Source organism: Rhinoderma darwinii, chromosome 2, assembly GCF_050947455.1.
Source record: "Rhinoderma darwinii isolate aRhiDar2 chromosome 2, aRhiDar2.hap1, whole genome shotgun sequence".
In the NCBI taxonomy this organism is placed as follows: domain Eukaryota; kingdom Metazoa; phylum Chordata; class Amphibia; order Anura; family Rhinodermatidae; genus Rhinoderma; species Rhinoderma darwinii.
Genome location: NC_134688.1, coordinates 105428485 through 105448381, shown reverse-complemented (window position 1 = coordinate 105448381; position 19897 = coordinate 105428485). Strand labels below are relative to the sequence as shown.

Below are 19897 nucleotides of genomic sequence, written 5' to 3'. Positions count from 1 at the left end.
CATATTTTTTTTCTAGTCTATTTTTTATTGCATATTTTTTTTATTCTATTTCCTGTACATGATTATGGGGGCATCCCTCCTGCCTGAGCTGCTGTAAACCGCATTTAGGGTTTGTCCACACACAATGGAATTGCTGAAGAAAATTTCTGCAGCGATTCCATTGAAAAACACAAACATTCTGCTGCGGCAAAAACGCACCATATCCTGCGTTTTTTACGGCAGAAAATGGTGTGCATTTTGCGGCGTTTTTCACAATGTTGGAAGATGGTGACATCTCCTCTGAAAAATGTAGCAATTCTGCACACTTTCTGCAGCAGGAATTTACATGCTGCGGCTCGAAAAATACGCACCGCAGGTCAACGTCTGCTCAGAGTTTTTACGCACCATGTGGATGAGATTTGTTAAATCTCATCCACTATGCTGCTACTGTATACTGCTGTGTTTTTTTTTTCATTCGAAATTTCGGCCAGAAAAAACGCGTCCATTTCAGAGCGTGTGGAGGAGCCCTTAGGGAGATGCTTTACAGCAGCCATATGGATATGTGATCTCTATACACAGGAAGTGTCCGTCTATTGTGAGAATCAGTGGCCACAGTGAAAACTGCAAGATTACAGGATTTATATTAGGTATATATATATAATGACACGGGGACGACGACGACGACCACTAAAAAATATTTTAAACTATGTTTAAGAGCAACTGCACTTTGACAACGTTCTTGATATGTTATAAAGACACACCAAAAGTTCTGATCGGCGAGGGTACGGGTGCTGTTACCTTCATCGTTGCACCTCGTCAGTATGAAGACAGGCTCACATAAAATGTCTATTGAGGAGAGCTGTTCACAACCGAAGGTGCGGAGTGCTTCTGCACCTTCGTTTCAGCAACTATGGGGTCTCCGCACCTGGACCTCCACTGATTTTTAAATAATTCTGATGTGTCGCTATGACATATCAAAAGTTTTGCCTTAGTGCAGTTACTCTTTTTTTTTTTTTTTTTTTAAGATTTAATTTTCCTTTTGTTTCAGTTGAACAAATTAATAGTCAACATCCACAAAGATATTGCATGAATACATCATTTATACCCCCACATCCCCGCCCTAAAACCCAATAAACACCCTGTTTTCCCTTCCCTCAGTCTTCCCACTCTTCTCCCCTCCTCATCCACCCGTTTCTAGCAAAGGGATTAGTTGGCTCCTCACACTAGTACATCTTTGTTATAATTACCATTCTAAATGGTATTGTATAGGAGAAATGACAAAACTAGGGTCCTCAACACAATCCCAATATCTCCCTATTCAAAACAAATGTTTGATCCCATTTTCACCAACCTACTGTAGAATCAAAATAAAGTTTATAGTAATAAACATATTTTTCACAACCCCTCTACAACATGTGGTCTGCAAAATACATCTCTACTCAACTGTTTATCCCCATTGACCACCTAAAAAAACTTCTCCTACAGACCAGCATCGGGATCGCAATGATCGACAGAGAGAGAAAATCAAAAACAACCTCGCCCACCTCACTCGGTACACAAGATCTCCTCCCATCTCCCGATTTGACCGGTTTTACTAAACAAAAGCTTCTCATATTTTTTTTCCATGAGGTTTCTTCACTCCTCAACTGTGGGGGGGGGGGGGGGTGAGGCAGCGCCTCATTTCCTGGCAATAAGTACCCTGGCCGTAAATGCAGCAGTCTAGTAATAACGGATTGTCCCTTATTATATTTACCTTCTTCCATCGCAGTTACTCTTTAACATAAAACCAATTAAAACAATAGTTTATTTTCTGATGTCACTTTGTCTTTTAGGACCAATTCACAGAGTTTGGACCGATATTGACGTGGAAACTGCATCCGAATCGGCGCCAAAAAACGACCTATAACGCCTCCCATTGACTTCAATGGGAGATGGAGGCCTTTTTTTTTTAGTCGACGGCTTTTAGCCGCTCGTGGGGAAAAAAGGCAGCTTCTTTCTTGCCGCGGTTTCGCCTCTGACCTCCCGTTGAAGTCAATAGGAGGCAGAGAAAGTGTTTTTTGCCTGTGTCCCTCAATGACCGTGGGCGAAAACCGCAGTGAAAGGCGTGGCAAGAAAGTGCAGGCAGGTCAAAATCTGCCTCAAAATTCCTGAAGGAATTTTGAGGCAGGTTTTTTTCTACCTGTAAATTCCTTCGCATGAGCAGGGCCTTAAAGGGATGCATGTAATAGTCTGAGAACCCCGCTGTACTGGTCTTGCTCAGGGCACTCAATTTCCGGTTCTATGGTTGTGCTGCTGTAAATGTTATAAGATGGCTGGAGACCATCTACTCCCTCTTTAAACTGATATAACATTTGTGTAATATCAATATTCAGTTGTTGAGGTATCCATGCTAAATATCGCCTTTTAGTTTGGTTCTCCCAACAAATTACATTTTCAACACTATCGCATCCATTCACTTGGCTTCCGCATTTGTGTACAGCACTTGCTACTGAACTGTGGGTAAAGTGTAGACAACTGCCTTATAAATGTCTTCCAGATCTCATTCTAGGTGTGGGTGATTTTAGACAAGTTTCACTGGTCATATCCGGTGGTATCGTGTGGACATGATGCTATGCCCTTTACCGCTTCCATATTGTTCTTGCTTAGTATACCCGATTAGAGAAAGGAAGCTGTGTGCTGACTTCTGGAGATTAACGCTTGTAATAATTAGAAGTTTGATATATGATGGTTTTATATAGGCAGTACTTTTACCCTTAGGGGAATAAATTCCACCTTGTGTTTTGATTTCTCCGGCTTAGCATGTTTAAGCGGCCATGCACACATCCTCTTTACACGTGTGCTCAGTGCAAAAGAAAATCTTGACAGATTTTGGCCTGCTGATCGGATCTCTCACACAGAAAAATTTGATATGCCTTAAATTTGGAAAGATTTCTCATACCTCACGCATTCCTGAACCCACACCCAGATATCCGCTAATGTGTAAACACTATGAAGGTTTTACCAAAACAAATGCAGTAAGTTATTCTGAAGTTAATCCTGCGTTGTCAGACTTTGCATATTTATTTTCCCTTCTGCTGTAGTACCATAGAGGGCTGCAGGAACAAGCCGGTAGACTAAGGCTGGGACATGGATATGGACCAAGGCTGGGCGAACAGATAGGATGATGGAATATGTTGATAATCATTGTGCAATTGGTCAAATAATCGGGTCCGTTGGAATCCGTCATCTACAGCAGTTTCCCGACCATATAACCATGGGGGAATCCCTGAACAATGTATCCGTCTTATGGGAACTCTAACTCCCATTCCTACCTCATAGAAGCTTGGTATAAGGGGAGGTAAAGCTATATTCTGGCTGAGATGTGTTTTCTTTATTCAAACCTCTTGAAGTCAGTTTGCTGTTTCTACTATAAAAGTGACAGGTCTTGCTGCTGTGTTCTGGGGAACCCCTGACCAGGCTCCAAGGAACTACAGGGAAAACTGGCTGGAAAACACTGATCTATAGGGAAATGTTAAAATTCTGATCTAATTTCCATGATCTGTTCTATCGTAGTGAGTTATCAGTGATTTGGAGGACAATACACTTATTGGGGTGGAGTTGACACACATAAGCACTCTTTAAGGTTCTTTTAATACTAGCCAATTTTGGCCAATGCAACGAGCGCCGGTCAATGAGACAGATCGTTGATAGGCACTGGGTTTGGCCCAGTCACAAGGAGCTATGTACGGGGATGAGCGCTTGTTATGTCATGTCGGCAGCACGTCTCCCTGTTTACATAGGGGGATGTGCTGCCGACTACGATAATATTTTCGGCATTTAAACCTATACAATCAGCCGATGAACGAGTGTTTGGTCATTCATCTGCTGATCGTTTCCCTGTTTACACGGAGCAGTTATCGGGAATGAGTGTTCTGTGAACGCTCGGTTGCCCAATTATTGATCCATGTAAAAGGGCCCTTATACAACTCGATAATGCGTATAATTCTGCAATTTTTGCAGGTAAGATCAGTAAATCGCTATGTGTCAATGCAAATTTTAAAAGGGTGTTGCCATGCACAATGATTGGGACTGTGCTTTTGCCTTAATCACCATATTGAATAACTGTTACATGAAGACGCATCTTATGTTTCCTTCAGGATCAGGAGCTATAGTTGAACAAGTGGTTGAAACTGCATTGTATCTAATGTTGAAGCGTGTAAAGCCCAAACACCGAGTGTACTGTGAGACGTTATCTGGAATCTGGCCGTCTTTCCCACTACTCTCTACGTTCCTGGACTTTTAGTCATTATTTTAGGCTCCATCCCTAAGTGTTTAGGACTGCCAATGCTAAAGAGGGTGAAAGGAGTTCGATCTTGTACCCCCCCTTCTCTCCCAATAGTTATTTTGGATAGGTGTATATATAATGTTCTTAAACAGTGTGATCTATATTTGAACTTTACACTTTCCATTGACCGGACTAAAGCTATGCTTATAATTGTGCGAGTGGTAAATTGGAGCTTAGATTAAACATTGTACTTGATACTGGCATTACAAAACTGGTTATTGCCAAGGCTAAGTTCTTCTTGTTCACGGACTCGCTGAAACTGCTTTAAGAACTCATCTGAAATGGTTAATGGTTATGTGTAGAAGGTGGCAGTTTCTGTGTTTTTAAAACTGTGGAATTGAGCCTGTGTACTCTTTGGTGAAAACCTCTTTTCCCCTGAAATGTAGTTGACAGAAATACTGGATATATGAAATGTTAGGGGAAATAAATGGAATATTTGTGATTTGCTGTACCGGTCGTACATGCTGTTTGTCGCCTCTGTTCTAATTGCTTCTTATGGATCCACAGCACGGTGGGAGTCCGGCTTGCTCTGCTGGAATATTCTGGATTGGTTGATTCTTGCTATGAGATGAGGCCAGTGATGTCCTAGCTGTATAGATTGGAAGCTTTGTCATCCTTTGCGACCTATTTCCCAGTAGGACAATGCTTTTAATATATGGGAATTTAATTGATTTTCCCAGGTGTAGAGAAGAATTAAAGAGGCTCTGTCACCAGATTTTGCAACCCCTATCTCCTATTGCAGCAGATCGGCGCTGCAATGTAGATAACAGTAACGTTTTGTTTTTTTCAAAAACGAGCATTTTTGGCCAAGTTATGACCATTTTTATATTTATGCAAATGAGCCTTTCTTAAGTACAACTGGGCGTGTTTAAAGTTATGTACAAGTGGGCGTGTATTGTGTGTACATCTGGGCGTTTTTACTTGTTTTACTAGCTGGGCGTTGTGAATGGAAGTGCATGATGCTGACGAATCAGCGTCATCCACTTCTATTCACAACGCCCAGCTTCTGGCAGTGCACAGCGTGTCCTCGCGAGATCACGCTGTGACGTCACTCACTTCCTCCCACAGGAACTTCATCGCGTCGGATGAGCGAGGACACGCTGTGTGTCTGAACTGCCAGAAGCTGGGTGGTAACGAAGAGAAGTGGATGATGCTTATTCGTCAGCATCATACACTTCTATTCACAACGCCCAGCTAGTAAAACAAGTAAAAACGCCCAGATGTAACAAACACAATACACGCCCACTTGTACATAACTTTAAACACGCCCAGTTGTACTTAAGAAAGGCTAATTTGCATAAATATAAAAATGGTCATAACTTGGCCAAAAATGCTCGTTTAAAAAAAAACAAAAAACTTTACTGTTATCTACATTGCAGCGCCGATCTGCTGCAATACGAGATAGGGGTTTGAAAATCTGGTGACAGAGCCTCTTTAATACTCTGGAGAATCATGGTAAAAGTGTACTTTTTGCTCCTCGTTTTTCATGTATATATGATTCCATTGTGAGGTTATCATTATTAATATATAGGTTGCTCCGAGAGCAGGTGTCTATTTTTAAAAAAAAAGTTATTTTTTTTTACATTTTTTAAAATAATCTTTTCAGGTCTCATAGTTTGGCATTTAGACTAGTGCCAGGTTCTCAAGCAATGTGTTTTTATGTTGAAATCCAACATGCCTGATTCCCCCCCCGCCCCCCCCCCAAACATCTGCCGACAGAGGAGTGTCCGTACACCTCCATACACATTAGATAGTCAGCATGAAAGGTGTTCATGCACATTAGATGCTGATTTCGGCAGATCTTGGAGGAAAGAAGGATCGGGCTTGTAGGATTTCGACATAGTCGATACTTTGTTCCCGCAGGAGATAAGCCACAGACAGGTGTCTTGCAGTGGCTTATTCCCTTCTGTCTATTCAATATGCATGCACACTCCCCGAGCATGCAACTTTATGGGAGAATCGGGAAGAATCGCTGTCTGCCCACGGATAGCTAAGTGTTTGACCACCTTTAGTTGAAATGGTGCTTTCAGCATTTCCTTGCATTCAAACGTGTCTGCTATTTTCTAGAGGTACTTTATGCGGTTTCAGAGGTGCATTCCGACAACGTTACACGGGTGTTTATAGGGGCGGAGCCTAGTAGTATGCTTTCTAATGAATGATGGATGCGACCATACATAGATTATATTGAGCGGTTACTGTATGATTCAAGTGATTTGTAATTTAGGAAATTATAGTGTACTATGAATGAGCATCTGTGTAGCAAAGTATCTGTACTGTTGAAGCTTGTTACGTGTGCTTCGCGTAGGCAATAGAAATCTATTTCTTAGTGAATTTGTTTTCTCCTAATGTATTCTTCTTCTTTTTTTTTTTTTTTGGCAATTCTTGTGCATCTGAGTCAGCATGGGTGGAACAGACAAGCTGCTCTGTTCCGAATCTTACTCCAGCCTTATTTCCTCTTATGTTTTTTTTTCACATCTGCTTTTGTTTCAATTGCTTTGGTTGCTCAGTATTTATTTATTTTTTTCTCATGCTTTTCCATCTTTGGGAAAAAATCACGGCATCACAAGTGAAGATTTTTTTCATTGTAAATTTTTTTTTGAGATTCGCAGGTCAGTGTATAGTATAATGGAACGAGTGCTTCCAATCAACATCTTCTACGTTTTTTCACATTATGTTTGAGCTTTCTGTCGGAGATAAAGGTCGAGTGGATTCTCTGACTTACATCTCTAATGAAAAACTGCAATGCATACCACTGTATAGTCATACAGTGTCATATGTTGCACAATGTAAAAAAAAAAGCTATACCGAAGTGTGTGTGTTTTTGTTGTTGTTTTGTTTAAATAAACTGTATTCTTCTGTGTAAAAAGGTTATCAGAGCCAAACATGTATATGGGGGAGCGGAGAGGAAAAGCTATTGTAAGTGTATGGGCCGTGTACCTGGAAATGTGTTGAACAGAAAAAGGAGGACAAGACCCAGAGGAGTTTAATGAAGATAGAGGGAGGATGAGGGGGAAGAAAAAGCAAGTTGGTTGAGAGAAAATAACCTTCCCAGTCACTTAGCACAAGACCCTTATGAACTTCAGGAGATTACAGCTCTGCAGAATGACTATTCAGTCCAAGGCAAATAAGGCCAGTGCAATTTGGCAGCCATTTTTATGCAAATAATATAGCGTGTTCCTGTTGGTTTGATCTTTGGCTGTGTCAGTGGAGTAGCGCCTGCAGTGGTATTTTGGCAAAAAGTTTACTTCATATTTCTTTTTTTCTATTCCTTGTCTTGCTAAATCTGTACATTACATTTTCTATCTGAATCTTTATTAACCAAGAGCCTTTAAAGGGGTTATCCAGGTTTTTAAAATTGATAGCCTAACCTTAGGATAGGCCATCAATATTAGATGGGTGGGGGGCCGACTCTTGGCACCCATGCTGATCAGCTGTTTGTAGAAGCCACGGCGATTGTACAAGTACCGAAGCCTCTTTATTGTTTACATGTTTTTTCTTCTCGTTACTTGCACGCACCATTACATTTGTAGCTGCCATGCAAGGTATTGCACCACTATCCCATTCACTTTCTACCATTGTTTTAAGAGTTTGACACTTTGAAATGTTTGTTCCAAAAAATGTCATCGTAAAACAAACTTTTGTCTATCTGTTTTGCTACAGTAGAAAATAATGCATGCTTTAATTTTTTCCAGTAGATTTGTCAAGTCCTAGTCTGCGTTCTTATTTTTAGCTTGCTAATATACTATGGAAAACATTCATGTTTCTTTGTATGTTCTTTGTAGAAGTACCAAGGGCACATAAACTCTACAGCTTGTCAGCGCGTGACATGACATGAAGCAGCGTTCTACATTTGACAACCTGTTATTTCTTCTTTTATCTTTCAGATGTAGAACAGATGGCCATAGACTGGCTAACGGGCAACTTCTACTTTGTTGATGATATCGATGACCGAATCTTTGTCTGCAATAAAAATGGTGACACCTGCGTCACCCTTCTTGATCGAGAATTGTATAATCCCAAGGGTATCGCTCTTGATCCAACCGTGGGGTAAGGCTCTGTGGCAAATTGGACCTGAGAAATACCTAAATCTTTTCACTGCTCATTGTAATTATGTGAAGGATTGGAAGGCGCTTCCGCTTATAGATCGTCCGCTCTTTCGGACTTGATTATAAGGATGTCTATTTAAAGGAGCTGTTTAGATGTTTGTTCTCCTAATCCATATGATGTAGTAGGAACTCTCCAAAACAGGGCTACAAAACCCTTGATTGGAAGCCCTTGTATATAGTATACCTAGCTATCTCACACAGATGTACTTCAAATGGTATTATATACCCTACATTACTGTTTAAGCAGGGTGTACAATACATAATATAAACAGGAATTTCATAATTCTACCAAACCACAAAACAGGTTTATGTATGCAGCAACTTTTTTTGTTGGTTTTTCTTTTCTATTATTGCGATCATATATTTTTTTGTCATTGTATTTAAGCAAAAAAAAAAGAAGATCTGATTGAAGTGTTTTTTTTTAATGCTAAAATAAATATATATATACTACCGTTCAAAAGTTTAGGGTCACTTAGAAATTTCCTTATTTTTGAAAGTAAAGCACAGGTTTTTTTCAATGAAGATAACATTAAATTAATCAGAAACACACTCTATACATTGTTAATGTACTAAATTACTATTCTAGCTGCAAACGTCTGGTGTTTAATGCAATATCTACATAGGTGTATAGAGGCCCATTTCCTGCAACCATCACTCCAGTGTTCTAATGGTACATTGTGTTTGCTAACTGTGTTAGAAGGCTAATGGATGATTAGAAAACACTTGAAAACCCTTGTGCAATTATGTTAGCACCGCTGTAAACAGTTTTGCTATTTAGAGAAGCTATAAAACTGACCATCCTTTGAGCTAGTTGAGAATCTGGAGCATTACATTTGTGGGTTCGATTAAACTCTCAAAATGGCTAGAAAAAGAGCTTTCATGTGAAACTCGACAGTCTATTCTTGTTCTTCGAAATGAAGGCTATTCCATGTGAGAAATTGCCAAGAAACTGAAGATTTCCTACAACGGTGTGTACTACTCCCTTCAGAGGACAGCACAAACAGGCTCTAACCAGAGTAGAAAGAGAAGTGGGAGGCCCCGCTGCACAACTGAGCAACAAGACAAGTACATTAGAGTCTCTAGTTTGAGAAATAGACACCTCACAGGTCCTCAACTGGCAGCTTAATTAAATAGTACCCGCAAAACGCCAGTGTCAACGTCTACAGTGAAGTGGCGACTCCGGGATGCTGGCCTTCAAGGCAGAGTGGCAAAGAAAAAGCCATATCTGAGACTGGCTAATAAAAGGAAAAGATTAATATGGGCAAAAGCACACAGACATTGGACAGAGGAAGATTGGAAAAAAGTGTTATGGACAGACGAATCGAAGTTTGAGGTGTTTGGATCACACAGAAGAACATTTGTGAGATGCAGAACAACTGAAAAGATGCTGGACGAGTGCCTGACGCCATCTGTCAAGCATGGTGGAGTTAATGTGATGGTCTGGGCTTGCTTTGGTGCTGGTAAAGTGGGAGATTTGTACAAGGTAAAAGGGATTTTGAATAAGGAAGGCTATCACTCCATTTTGCAACGCCATGCCATACCCTGTGGACAGCGCTTGATTGGAGCCAATTTCATCCTACAACAGGACAATGACCCAAAGCACACCTCCAAATTATGCAAGAGCTATTTAGGGAAGAAGCAGGCAGCTGGTATTCTATCTGTAATGGAGTGGCCAGCGCAGTCACCAGATCTCAACCCCATAGAGCTGTTGTGGGAGCAGCTTGACCGTATGGTACGCAAGAAGTGCCCATCAAGCCAATCCAACTTGTGGGAGGCCCTCCTGGAAGCATGGGGTGAAATTTCTCCCGATTTACCTCAGCAAATTAACATCTAGAATGCCAAAGGTCTGCAATGCTGTAATTGCTGCAAATGGAGCATTCTTGATAAATATAAGTGTGAGTTTTCATGGAAAACACAAAATTGTCTGGGTGACCACGACCTTTTGAACGGTAGTGTATATATGTATGTGTATATAAATTTATTCTTTTGCTTCAGACTATAGGTCATATAGGCCAAGTGTGCATTCTATATATTTTAACTACTTGTGTGACATAAAGACAACTTATCCTTGTTATAGTCCCCTCCCTCAATCCTAGGCTTCCCATCTGGATCATGTCTTAATTGTAAGTCATGGTCAGTATTAGAAACCGTAAGGCTGGGTTCACACGAGCACATTAACGTCACTGCCCTGTGTTTTTATGATATGGGCCATGTAATGGGACCCTTAGGCTGGGTTCACACGAGCACATTAACGTCCGTAATGGACGGACGTATTTCGGGCGGAAGTCCCGGACCGAACTCGGTGCAGGGAGCTGGGCTCCTAGCATCATAGTTCTGTACGATGCTAGGAGTCCCTGCCTCTCTGCAGGACAACTGTCCCGTACTGTAATCATGTTTTCAGTACGGGACAGTAGTTCCACGGAGAGGCAGGGACTCCTAGCATCGTACATAACTATGATGCTAGGAGCCCGGCTCCCTGCACTGAGTTCGGTCCGGGACTTCCGCCCGAAATACGTCCGTCCATTACGGACGTTAATGTGCTCGTGTGAACCCAGCCTAAGGGTCCCATTACATGGCCCATATCATAAAAACACAGGGCAGTGATCTAGAATGACCCTTCGTATGAATGTTAGTTTGCCTGATCATTGGCCCGTGTAATAGGACCTTGGGTTTCCGGAGCGGCTGCTCCATTGACCCATTATGTAAAAAATAACGGTTTTACTGAAATAGAAAATGAATTGGTGTTAATAAGCACAACAATTGTAAATTCGTAATTTTGAAAGAGCCACATAATTAACATGGAGTCCAGCATTGTTTTGCAAAAATTAAATCCATACTCCATTCCTGGCCGTGTCGGATTAAGGCACCTTGTACCCAGCAAAAGGAAATAGTTCTGAAGTCCCACCACCAATCTATGCAGCCCCTTTTAACTGCATCATTAACTATAGGACGCCGTTCTAATGTGTCATTCGTGAATTGTCCCTAGCAATAAGTGATTGGCTTTAAATTCGCTTCATGTGGAGTGGTCGTCTGTTGGTGGCCATTTTTGTGTCACAGCCAGGGCCCACTGGAGAATCCCCTGGTATACTGGTGGGCCAGTCCAGCCCTTTATCCTAGATCGTGGTTAGTATTTAAGGCTATTGCCTCTAGATTTGTACACCAGTGCATCACCACTAATGTAAACTGAGAGTTTTGACAATAGAAATGTAAAAAAGCTATAATATGTATACCAACCAAAGTTATTTTTGGGTAAATATTCGTTATAGAAACGGTTTATATGGGAAATGACATGGCTTGGCTGCTGCCAAATTGCTCTTTTCCCACCTTTTCTGCTGTTAACATAGTGCCAAAACAGCTCTCACCTAAACTGCTGGGAGAGTAGTGGGTTGCTAGATGAGCTACTTAACAATGACTCTTGGCAGGACACAAACTGCCCCTTTCTCTATTTCTTCCTTTCCTATTAACCTTACTTGAAACTTACATTTGGAAGTATACACCAAAAATGTGGCGTTTCTAAAAATATAAGTTACACAAAAGCTTTACTTACCATTAGTCATACCTTCGTACTTTATCAGCTTAGTGATAGGGGAAGTATTCTGCTGAACTTCTTGAAACTGGATAAAGATCTTCCACTATATTGCTTAATAGAAAAACAACTGGTGATCTTGTTCCTTTTAGAATGATTTGCAAAATGAGGAACCACTTTGATTCTCTGGTGCTACAATATGCCTCTTGTTTCATAAACTCTTAGTGTTTATTCCAAGGAATCTTTTGTGTACTCACCAAATAATATCAACTTTATGGCCGTTCTCAAATATTGTGAATTTGTAGTGTATTTTTCAGTGAAGATTATTCCCTAAAAAAAACGGAGACGAAGTATAGAACAATGCAAGTGAATGGGGTTTTAGAATATGTAAAATGTATCCTGACGATGACCCCTTGAGAACAACCACACCAAATGTAAATTCCCTAGAGCTATTCCTTTTTATTTCCCAAATCCTATCTGCTTGTAAGGCCTGTTTCACAGGGCCGTGTGCAGTATGTTATATACGGACCTTATGTCGCAGTATTTCAAGGACTGGACACAGTTAAGGGAGCTGGACTTCTAGCTTCATAGTTCTATATCACGCTAGGAGTCCCTGCCTCCCCGCGGGAGTACTGTACTGTATTGTAATCATGTTTTCAGTATCGGTCCGTATTCCCGCGGGAGTACTGTACTGTATTGTAATCATGTTTTCAGTATGGGTCAGTATTCCCGCGGGAGTACTGTACTGTATTGTAATCATGTTTTCAGTATGGGTCAGTATTCCTGCGGGAGTACTGTACTGTAATCATGTTTTCAGTATGGGTCAGTATTCCCGCGGGTAGGCAGTGACTCGCAGCGTCATGTATGACTGTGATGCTAGGAGTCCAGGTCCCTGAACTGTGTTCGGTCTGGGAAATACTGTCGACATACGGTCTGTATATAACGAACTGAACATGCTCGTGTGAAACAGTCCTAAAGGGAGTATTAAAGCTAGTGGCCATAAAATAGAAAGTTGCTTACAGAGTTCAGCTTCCTTATCTATCAAAGTAATTCTGAAAGTCCCATTTGAGTTTCATAAGACGTGTTTCTCATATTTTCTAATATAAGGGTCCACCTATGTGACACGATGGCAATAGCCGTCAGTACAGGAAAAATGAAAACTTCCGCTCCATTAGAGCCATCATATCGTACACTTCATGTGCTGCTATGCTTCACGCTCCCTCTGTACAGCTTCACGGTTCAGAAGTCTTCAACAACTGATTAGGAGGGCATCCGATGGGGGCACTGCCCATAAATATCTGAGTGCTGAGGGTCATTTTCTTCTTGATTAACTGCACTGCAGTTTTGGGAAGTAAAATCTTGTGTTGTAGCAGTGGTTGCCGTGTTTCTACTTATTTTTGCTGTGATTTTGTCTTTATAGCTAGCTATATTTTGCAGTTAAATTTTGTTAATTTTTTTTTGATTACATTTAAATATGTAAGGGAAATCTGTTCTATGAAATTGTTGTGATTCAGTTGAAGAATTAACATAGATAAAGCCTGGTTCTTGTTTTCCTCAAGTCCTTTTTTTTTTTTTTTTTATCGCTTAGGAAAACCATGATTAATTTTGTTGAAGTGGGTTTCCATACAATCTCGTAGACTAGTGCCGCATGTCACTCTGATGTATTTTACACTTGGCTGAGCTTAGGTTGTGACCTTACTTTCCGGCTTATTCCCAATTATTAGAGGCTATTTTATATTCATTGACACTGTAGTCGCAGATGGAGAATGTGTTTATACATGGAATAATGTAATTGGACCATTCAACTTATTGTGTGCATTAACCCTTAAAGATGAACTCTTAGGCTTTTTTATACTGGTTGTATAAGACGCCTTTTTGGAATTTTATCTTAAATGTGTCCAACCTGTCACTGCTTTATAATTGGAGAGTTTAAGTTTGGAAATGGACTGATAAATATATGAGGAATCTGGACAGAGAAATACTTTATTATTGAGGTTTATTTGGGCCATAGGTTAATAGCTCCAATTTTGCTTTGGCTTATTTACTTTAAAGATCCTTAGGTTCACAAAATGTGGCACTTCCCCGTGTCTCTCTCCTACTAAAAGTGAGGGCAAAAATATTTTACGTTTATCTTTATTTTACAATACTCTGTTCGTACAAAGACTGTTATGTCCCAAAATGCAGCGATGTTGCTTTCTATTGAAAAACAAGTAGAAGACGCTAGATACTTTCTCCCTTAGGCCGCCTTCACACGTTGTTATTGCACTAAGCTTAGTGTGTGTCGGGAAAGCAGTTGGCTTACACGCTAAACCTGTACATAGGGCTCCATTAGCCCAACAGAGGCCAAAATAGTGTCCTTTTGGCCTCTGTTAGTATGCGCCAGCATAATTCAAAAACTTTTTTTTTAGGTTTGGAACAGCGTAGTACACGAAGCTATTCCTTTCAACCCAATCAAGTAAAAAAATTAAGCGAACACTGAAGGTATACGTTTTTAACATATACGTCATGGTCTTTTTATTATCTTATGTTTAACGCATACGACATACGCTTTTTAAAACCTTGTCATGGCGTATATATCAAACAGATACCATTATAGACTATAATCATCGTCTCAAAAACCCTGAAAAAAAAAAAGGGTTTCTTAAGGAGTCCAAAAGACACCGGCCAGAAATGTTGGCAGTGTTGTAATAAGTGGACTATTAGGCTGAATTCACACAGGACAATAATGCTGCAGGTTTTCCATGTGGAAAATTCACAGCGGATTACAGTCATAGCCATGTGGATGAGATTTAAACAAATCTCATCCACATGCTGCGGAACATTTCCCAGGCGGAAATCAGAGCATGCTGGGGATTTTCCAATTCACAGCATACTTATTCTGTTCTGGATGTTAACTGCGGATATCACGCTTTTTCATGTAGAAAGGGTGAAATCCGCAGCAAAACACGCACTTGCAGAATTTGCTGCAGAATTCCTACGGAAAATCTGCAGCATTTCCATCCCGTGTGTGACCCAGCCTCTAAGGATGATTTACACTCAGCAGATTTTGTTCCATAAATTTCTGCTACTGAAATTCTATTCCATTCATCTGAATGAGGTTATTTTTGCAGCATGCTCATGGATTTCTGTAAGTTCCATTTATGTGAATGAAACTGATTTTCAATAGCAGAAATGTTTGCAGCAAAATTTGTCGCATTTGAGTCCACTCTAATCACACAGTGCAGATTTGTAAGCCAAAACCAAAAATAAATCCATTAGTTGTTTGTTTAATATATCTCTTTATGTAGGTTCCGTTCTTGGTTTTGGCTTAAAAAATACATCCAAAATCTGGAATAAATCTGCAGTGTGACCAAGGCCTTCGGCCATGTTCACACGTTGCGTAAATTCTGGCCGGAATTTCTGTGCTGAAATTTAACAGCATATTACAGTAGCAGCAAAGTGGATGAGATTAAAGAGGCTCTGTCACCACATTATAAGTGCCCTATCTCCTACATAAGGAGATTGGCGCTATAATGTAGGTGACAGCAGTGCTTTTTATTTAAAAAAAACGATCTATTTTTACCACTTTATTAGCGATTTTAGATTTATGCTAATGAGTTGCTTAATGCCCAAGTTGGCGTTTTTTTACTTTAGACCAAGTGGTCGTTGTACAGAGGAGTGTATGACGCTGACCAATCGGCATCATGCACTCCTCTCCATTCATTTACTCAGCGCATAGGGATCCTGCTAGATCCTTATGTGCTGTCTTATACGAACACATTAACAAAAGTGTTTAGACACTGAATAGACATTCCACGTGATGTCTATTCACAATCTCTTCACTTTGTTACTCTGTGGTAGTTACAGCAGAGGACGTGTAATCTCGCAAGATTATGCGGTAAATGACAGGTTACAACGAGATCACGCTTCCTCTGCTGTAACTACCATATAAACAGTAACGAAGTGCAGAGATTGTGAATAGACATCCGGAGGAATGTCTATTCACTGTCTAAACACTTCAGTATTGTTAATGTGTTAGTATAAGACAGCACATAAGGATCTAGCAGGATCCCTATGCGCTGAGTAAATTAATGGAGAGGAGTGCATGATGTGCAGAGCGTGATTTATTTACCCCTTCATTGAGATTGTGTATTGAAGTTCTCCCATAGTATATTAGTGACTGATGAATTGTAGTTAGATTAATGGGCATGTAATGGACACCATTTGATAAAGGGTCTCGGTAAAGCCACCAAACACATCATATATTCAGATATATATTTATTGGAAATTATTATGTATTGCCCTTTTGCATGGTTTAGGTAGCCGTTTTATGGATTGAACCAATTCAATCTATAGCTTTACTCTACCTAGAATTGGCTGTTCCCATGAATGTAAGAGTTATGTACACTTCACTTCATGGTTTGATGTATGTGGACGAGACTTATAAGAATTTTCTTTTTAAAGGAAGGTATTTTTCACGGATTACGGGCAGATCCCCAAAGTGGAGAGGTGTGATATGGACGGCCACAACAGAACAAAGCTGGTGGACAGCAAGATTGTCTTCCCACATGGCATCACTTTAGATCTGGTGAATCGTTTGGTGTACTGGGCAGATGCATACCTGGATTATATTGAAGTGGTGGATTATGAAGGCAAGAACAGGCACACAATTATTCAGGGACTGCTGGTAAGTATTTTGTTCTTTATTTTTTTCATAGACCGTATGATATATTCTTTTCCCCCCTAAAACTAGAAAAGAAATGTTGTTCTTGCCTAGTAACCTTCACGTATTTCACGGGTTTAATTTTAGCGTTTGTATTGCCATGTATAAAGATGAATCCTTCGCGTGACTGGTATGTTTTTATTTTTTTCTGTAACAGTCTGCTTTCCATCTGTTCCATCTTGTGAGACACTCCTTCTGTAGCTTTGTTTTTGTACCTTTCATCTGGAGTCGGTACCTCATCAGATACTCTTAATGAAACCATAAATCACCAGATGCCCACTCATGAACAGGTCCCTATGGGTGCCTACACATGGTGTAATATTGTATCAACATTGGTGACTGGCTCGGTATCTCTGATTGTATGGTGATATTTTCCCAAATGCTAATAATCATTATTGGAGAGAATGGAGAAAATGTGTCAAGACGAAGACCCCTGTCGGGTCATGTCATCCTCTGTGTTATCTTACGGCAACTCAGGCCTGCTGTGATGGCATCTTCATTAATTCAGCCCTAAAGCAAGCCGTGCCAAATGACCAAAATTCCCATTTTCATTGTGATTGTTTTATTAAGTCAGATTTTTATCTTTTCGTTTCATCTCATGCTCTGAGATAAGACCATGTGTTAACCATTTTTTCAACTATGACTTTTTGACCCGCTTAACATCTAATCATACACAAAAGGGGAAAAAAATGTTAATCTATAATATGTTGCCGCATTCAAACAGGGTCGTCCTAATTTCATGATGTTCAACATCTTCCATCTATTGGACTTTCATAACATTGCTGTTTTATTTCTGTCAGGTTCTTCTGTATCACGTTTAAGAACAGATTTGACTTGTATGATTTACGTATTTTTCTCTAATAGGCATTGTCCCGGTTTTTCTCTTTTTCTTTTTGTTCTTATGCTGCTGTTTTTGTTTTTCTCAGATTGAACATTTATATGGCCTTACTGTTTTTGAGAACTATTTGTATGCTACAAACACAGACCATGCCAATGCTCAGCAAAAAACCAGTGTGATTCGTGTTAACCGATTTAACAGTTCAGAGCACCAGGTAGTGACCAGGGTGGACAAAGGTGGAGCTCTTCACATTTATCACCAACGCAGACAGCCAACTGGTAGGATTGGAACCTGATGTCTATGTGGATGTACTTGATTTTTTATATTGAACATTGAGAAGACTTCAAAATAAAACTCTTGTGTAGAGCTAGTACTAAATTGAGCTTAAAGGGGTTGTCTGAGAGTTTAATAAAATCCAGGAGATGCAGGAAATGTCTTGAAAAAAAAAATCAAAACAATATTCACCTGCTAAATCCCCCGATCCTCTGGAGGTCCCTTCCGGTCTTTGTTTTTTTTCCTGGAGTGATAACGTGCTATACATCAATGTGACAGCTGCAGCCAATCACTGGCCTCCATTGTCAAGTTGAGGCCAATGATTGGCTGCTGCCATCACGTGTGTGTACAACATGTCTTGGCTCCAGGAAAATAAACAAAGACCGGCAGGGGCCACTGGAGCATCGGAGCTGGAGCTGCAAGGGTTTTAGGATGAGTATGGTTTTTGGTTTTTTTAATAACATTTCCTGAATCTACTGTTATTTATTAAACTCTCATCCAAAGTCTTTTATATGTATCTTATTCATATGGTATATAGTACAGAAGTTTTAAATTCATTCGCTTTTTATCTGTTGTGAAATGACTGCTCCAAACTCCCATGTCAGGAGTTGTGGTTTCCCAGTGGGAGAACATGAGGCAACAGAGCACTGGTATGGATAAACCACTTTTCTTGCTACATCGGAGTTCTGTGGGATTTCGGTCGGAGCTGGCTAAGTAAAGAGTTGTCCAAAAAAACTTTTTTTTTTTTTTACAAAACATATGGAAATAAATAAATACTTAGCCGCCCTGATGACCCAATGAGTCCACAAACTGTATCCGATAATCCTGAAGGTATACTCCTTTTTCAGTTATCCACCCTGAGGGAAGGTAAAGATACAATAATACTGGCACAGCAGGTGTAGCATTATTTATTTGTGTATGTTTTCTATTGTTATTGGTTGGCTCCTAAAATAGTCAAATTGACTCTCTGAGTTTGGTGTCGCTGACTCCTAAAGCATGCAGTTTATTGCCCCCCCCCCCCCCCCCCCAGGATCAAAGAGTGTATTCTAGCACTTCTATGATCGTCACTTTCATAGCACTTCATTATGCCGTCTGCTTTAATTTTTTTATGAGTTCATAAACACTATTCATTATATGGTGAGACATTCAGTAAATTTTAATGTAACTGAAAACGTATAGGGTGAACTCTAATTGTGACCCTACACTACGAACGTCTTAAAGGAAATGTTTTACCTTTACTTATCTTTTTACTATTTAAAACCAGGTACTAATACCTATCCTTTTTTATAATCTGTCTTTATTTTTGGATTGTAGCTTTTTTTTTTTTTTTTTTTTTAAATTCTATCTTCTGCATATGATTATACAGGCAGCCATCTTGTCTGAGTGGCTGTTAAAGGTATTTAGAGATATATGCGTTACAACAGCCATATGGACCACAGGATAGTCTAGAGCTGAACCATTGACCTCTCGAACTGACCCATTGACCTCTATAGGAGATTTTTCTAGGCATGTGACCTGTGTAGTGGTCATTGTGCAGGAAGAGATGGGAGGGGGGCTGCGTCCATCAAATAGGGTAAATGGTGTATCGTGTATTATCTATATATAGGTTTTACTTTGCATTGTAATCCTGCCTTTGATTATAAGGAGATAACTGTTGAGAAGTGATCTCTGACGAACAGGAAGGGTTAGGGCCCTATTACACTGGCCGGTGCAGCGAGCGCCGATCAAGGAGCTATGTATGGGGATGAGCGGTCGTTACTGCGATCGCTCGTCCCCATACATTATCATGTCGGCAGCGCGTCTCCCTTTTCACACGGGATGTGCTGCCGACCACGATAATATTTAACTTTTTTAAAACTATACGATCAGCAGATGAACGATCATTTGCTTGTTCATCTGCTGATCGCTGCCCTAGTTACACAGTGCATTTATCTGCAACAAGCGTTCTATGAACTTTTGTCTGCCTGATAATCGCCCAGTGTAAACCCCACTTTACATAGTTCTATTTAATGTTCCTCTAGTCTTATCTCTCTATCTTACAGTATCAGTGTTGCGCTATGCCCGAAAAGTTCATTCATGTTATGATAAGCTCATTTATGACCTGTTTACACAAATCGCTTACTGTTCTCCTCCGGACTGTTACAATAAT

General features: G+C 40.2%; 1 protein-coding gene across 2 annotated transcripts in view; it reads left to right on the top strand.

Annotated features, from left to right (window-relative positions):
* The window catches only part of LRP1 (LDL receptor related protein 1), a 291539-nt gene that overhangs the window by 132460 nt on the left and 139182 nt on the right, over positions 1–19897 (top strand). For both annotated transcript variants that reach the window (XM_075852009.1, XM_075852008.1), the window contains exons 7-9: positions 8188–8350; positions 16379–16601; positions 17564–17753. In XM_075852009.1, the coding sequence (XP_075708124.1) occupies positions 8188–8350; positions 16379–16601; positions 17564–17753 (576 nt within the window). The remainder of the gene's footprint in view (positions 1–8187; positions 8351–16378; positions 16602–17563; positions 17754–19897) is intronic.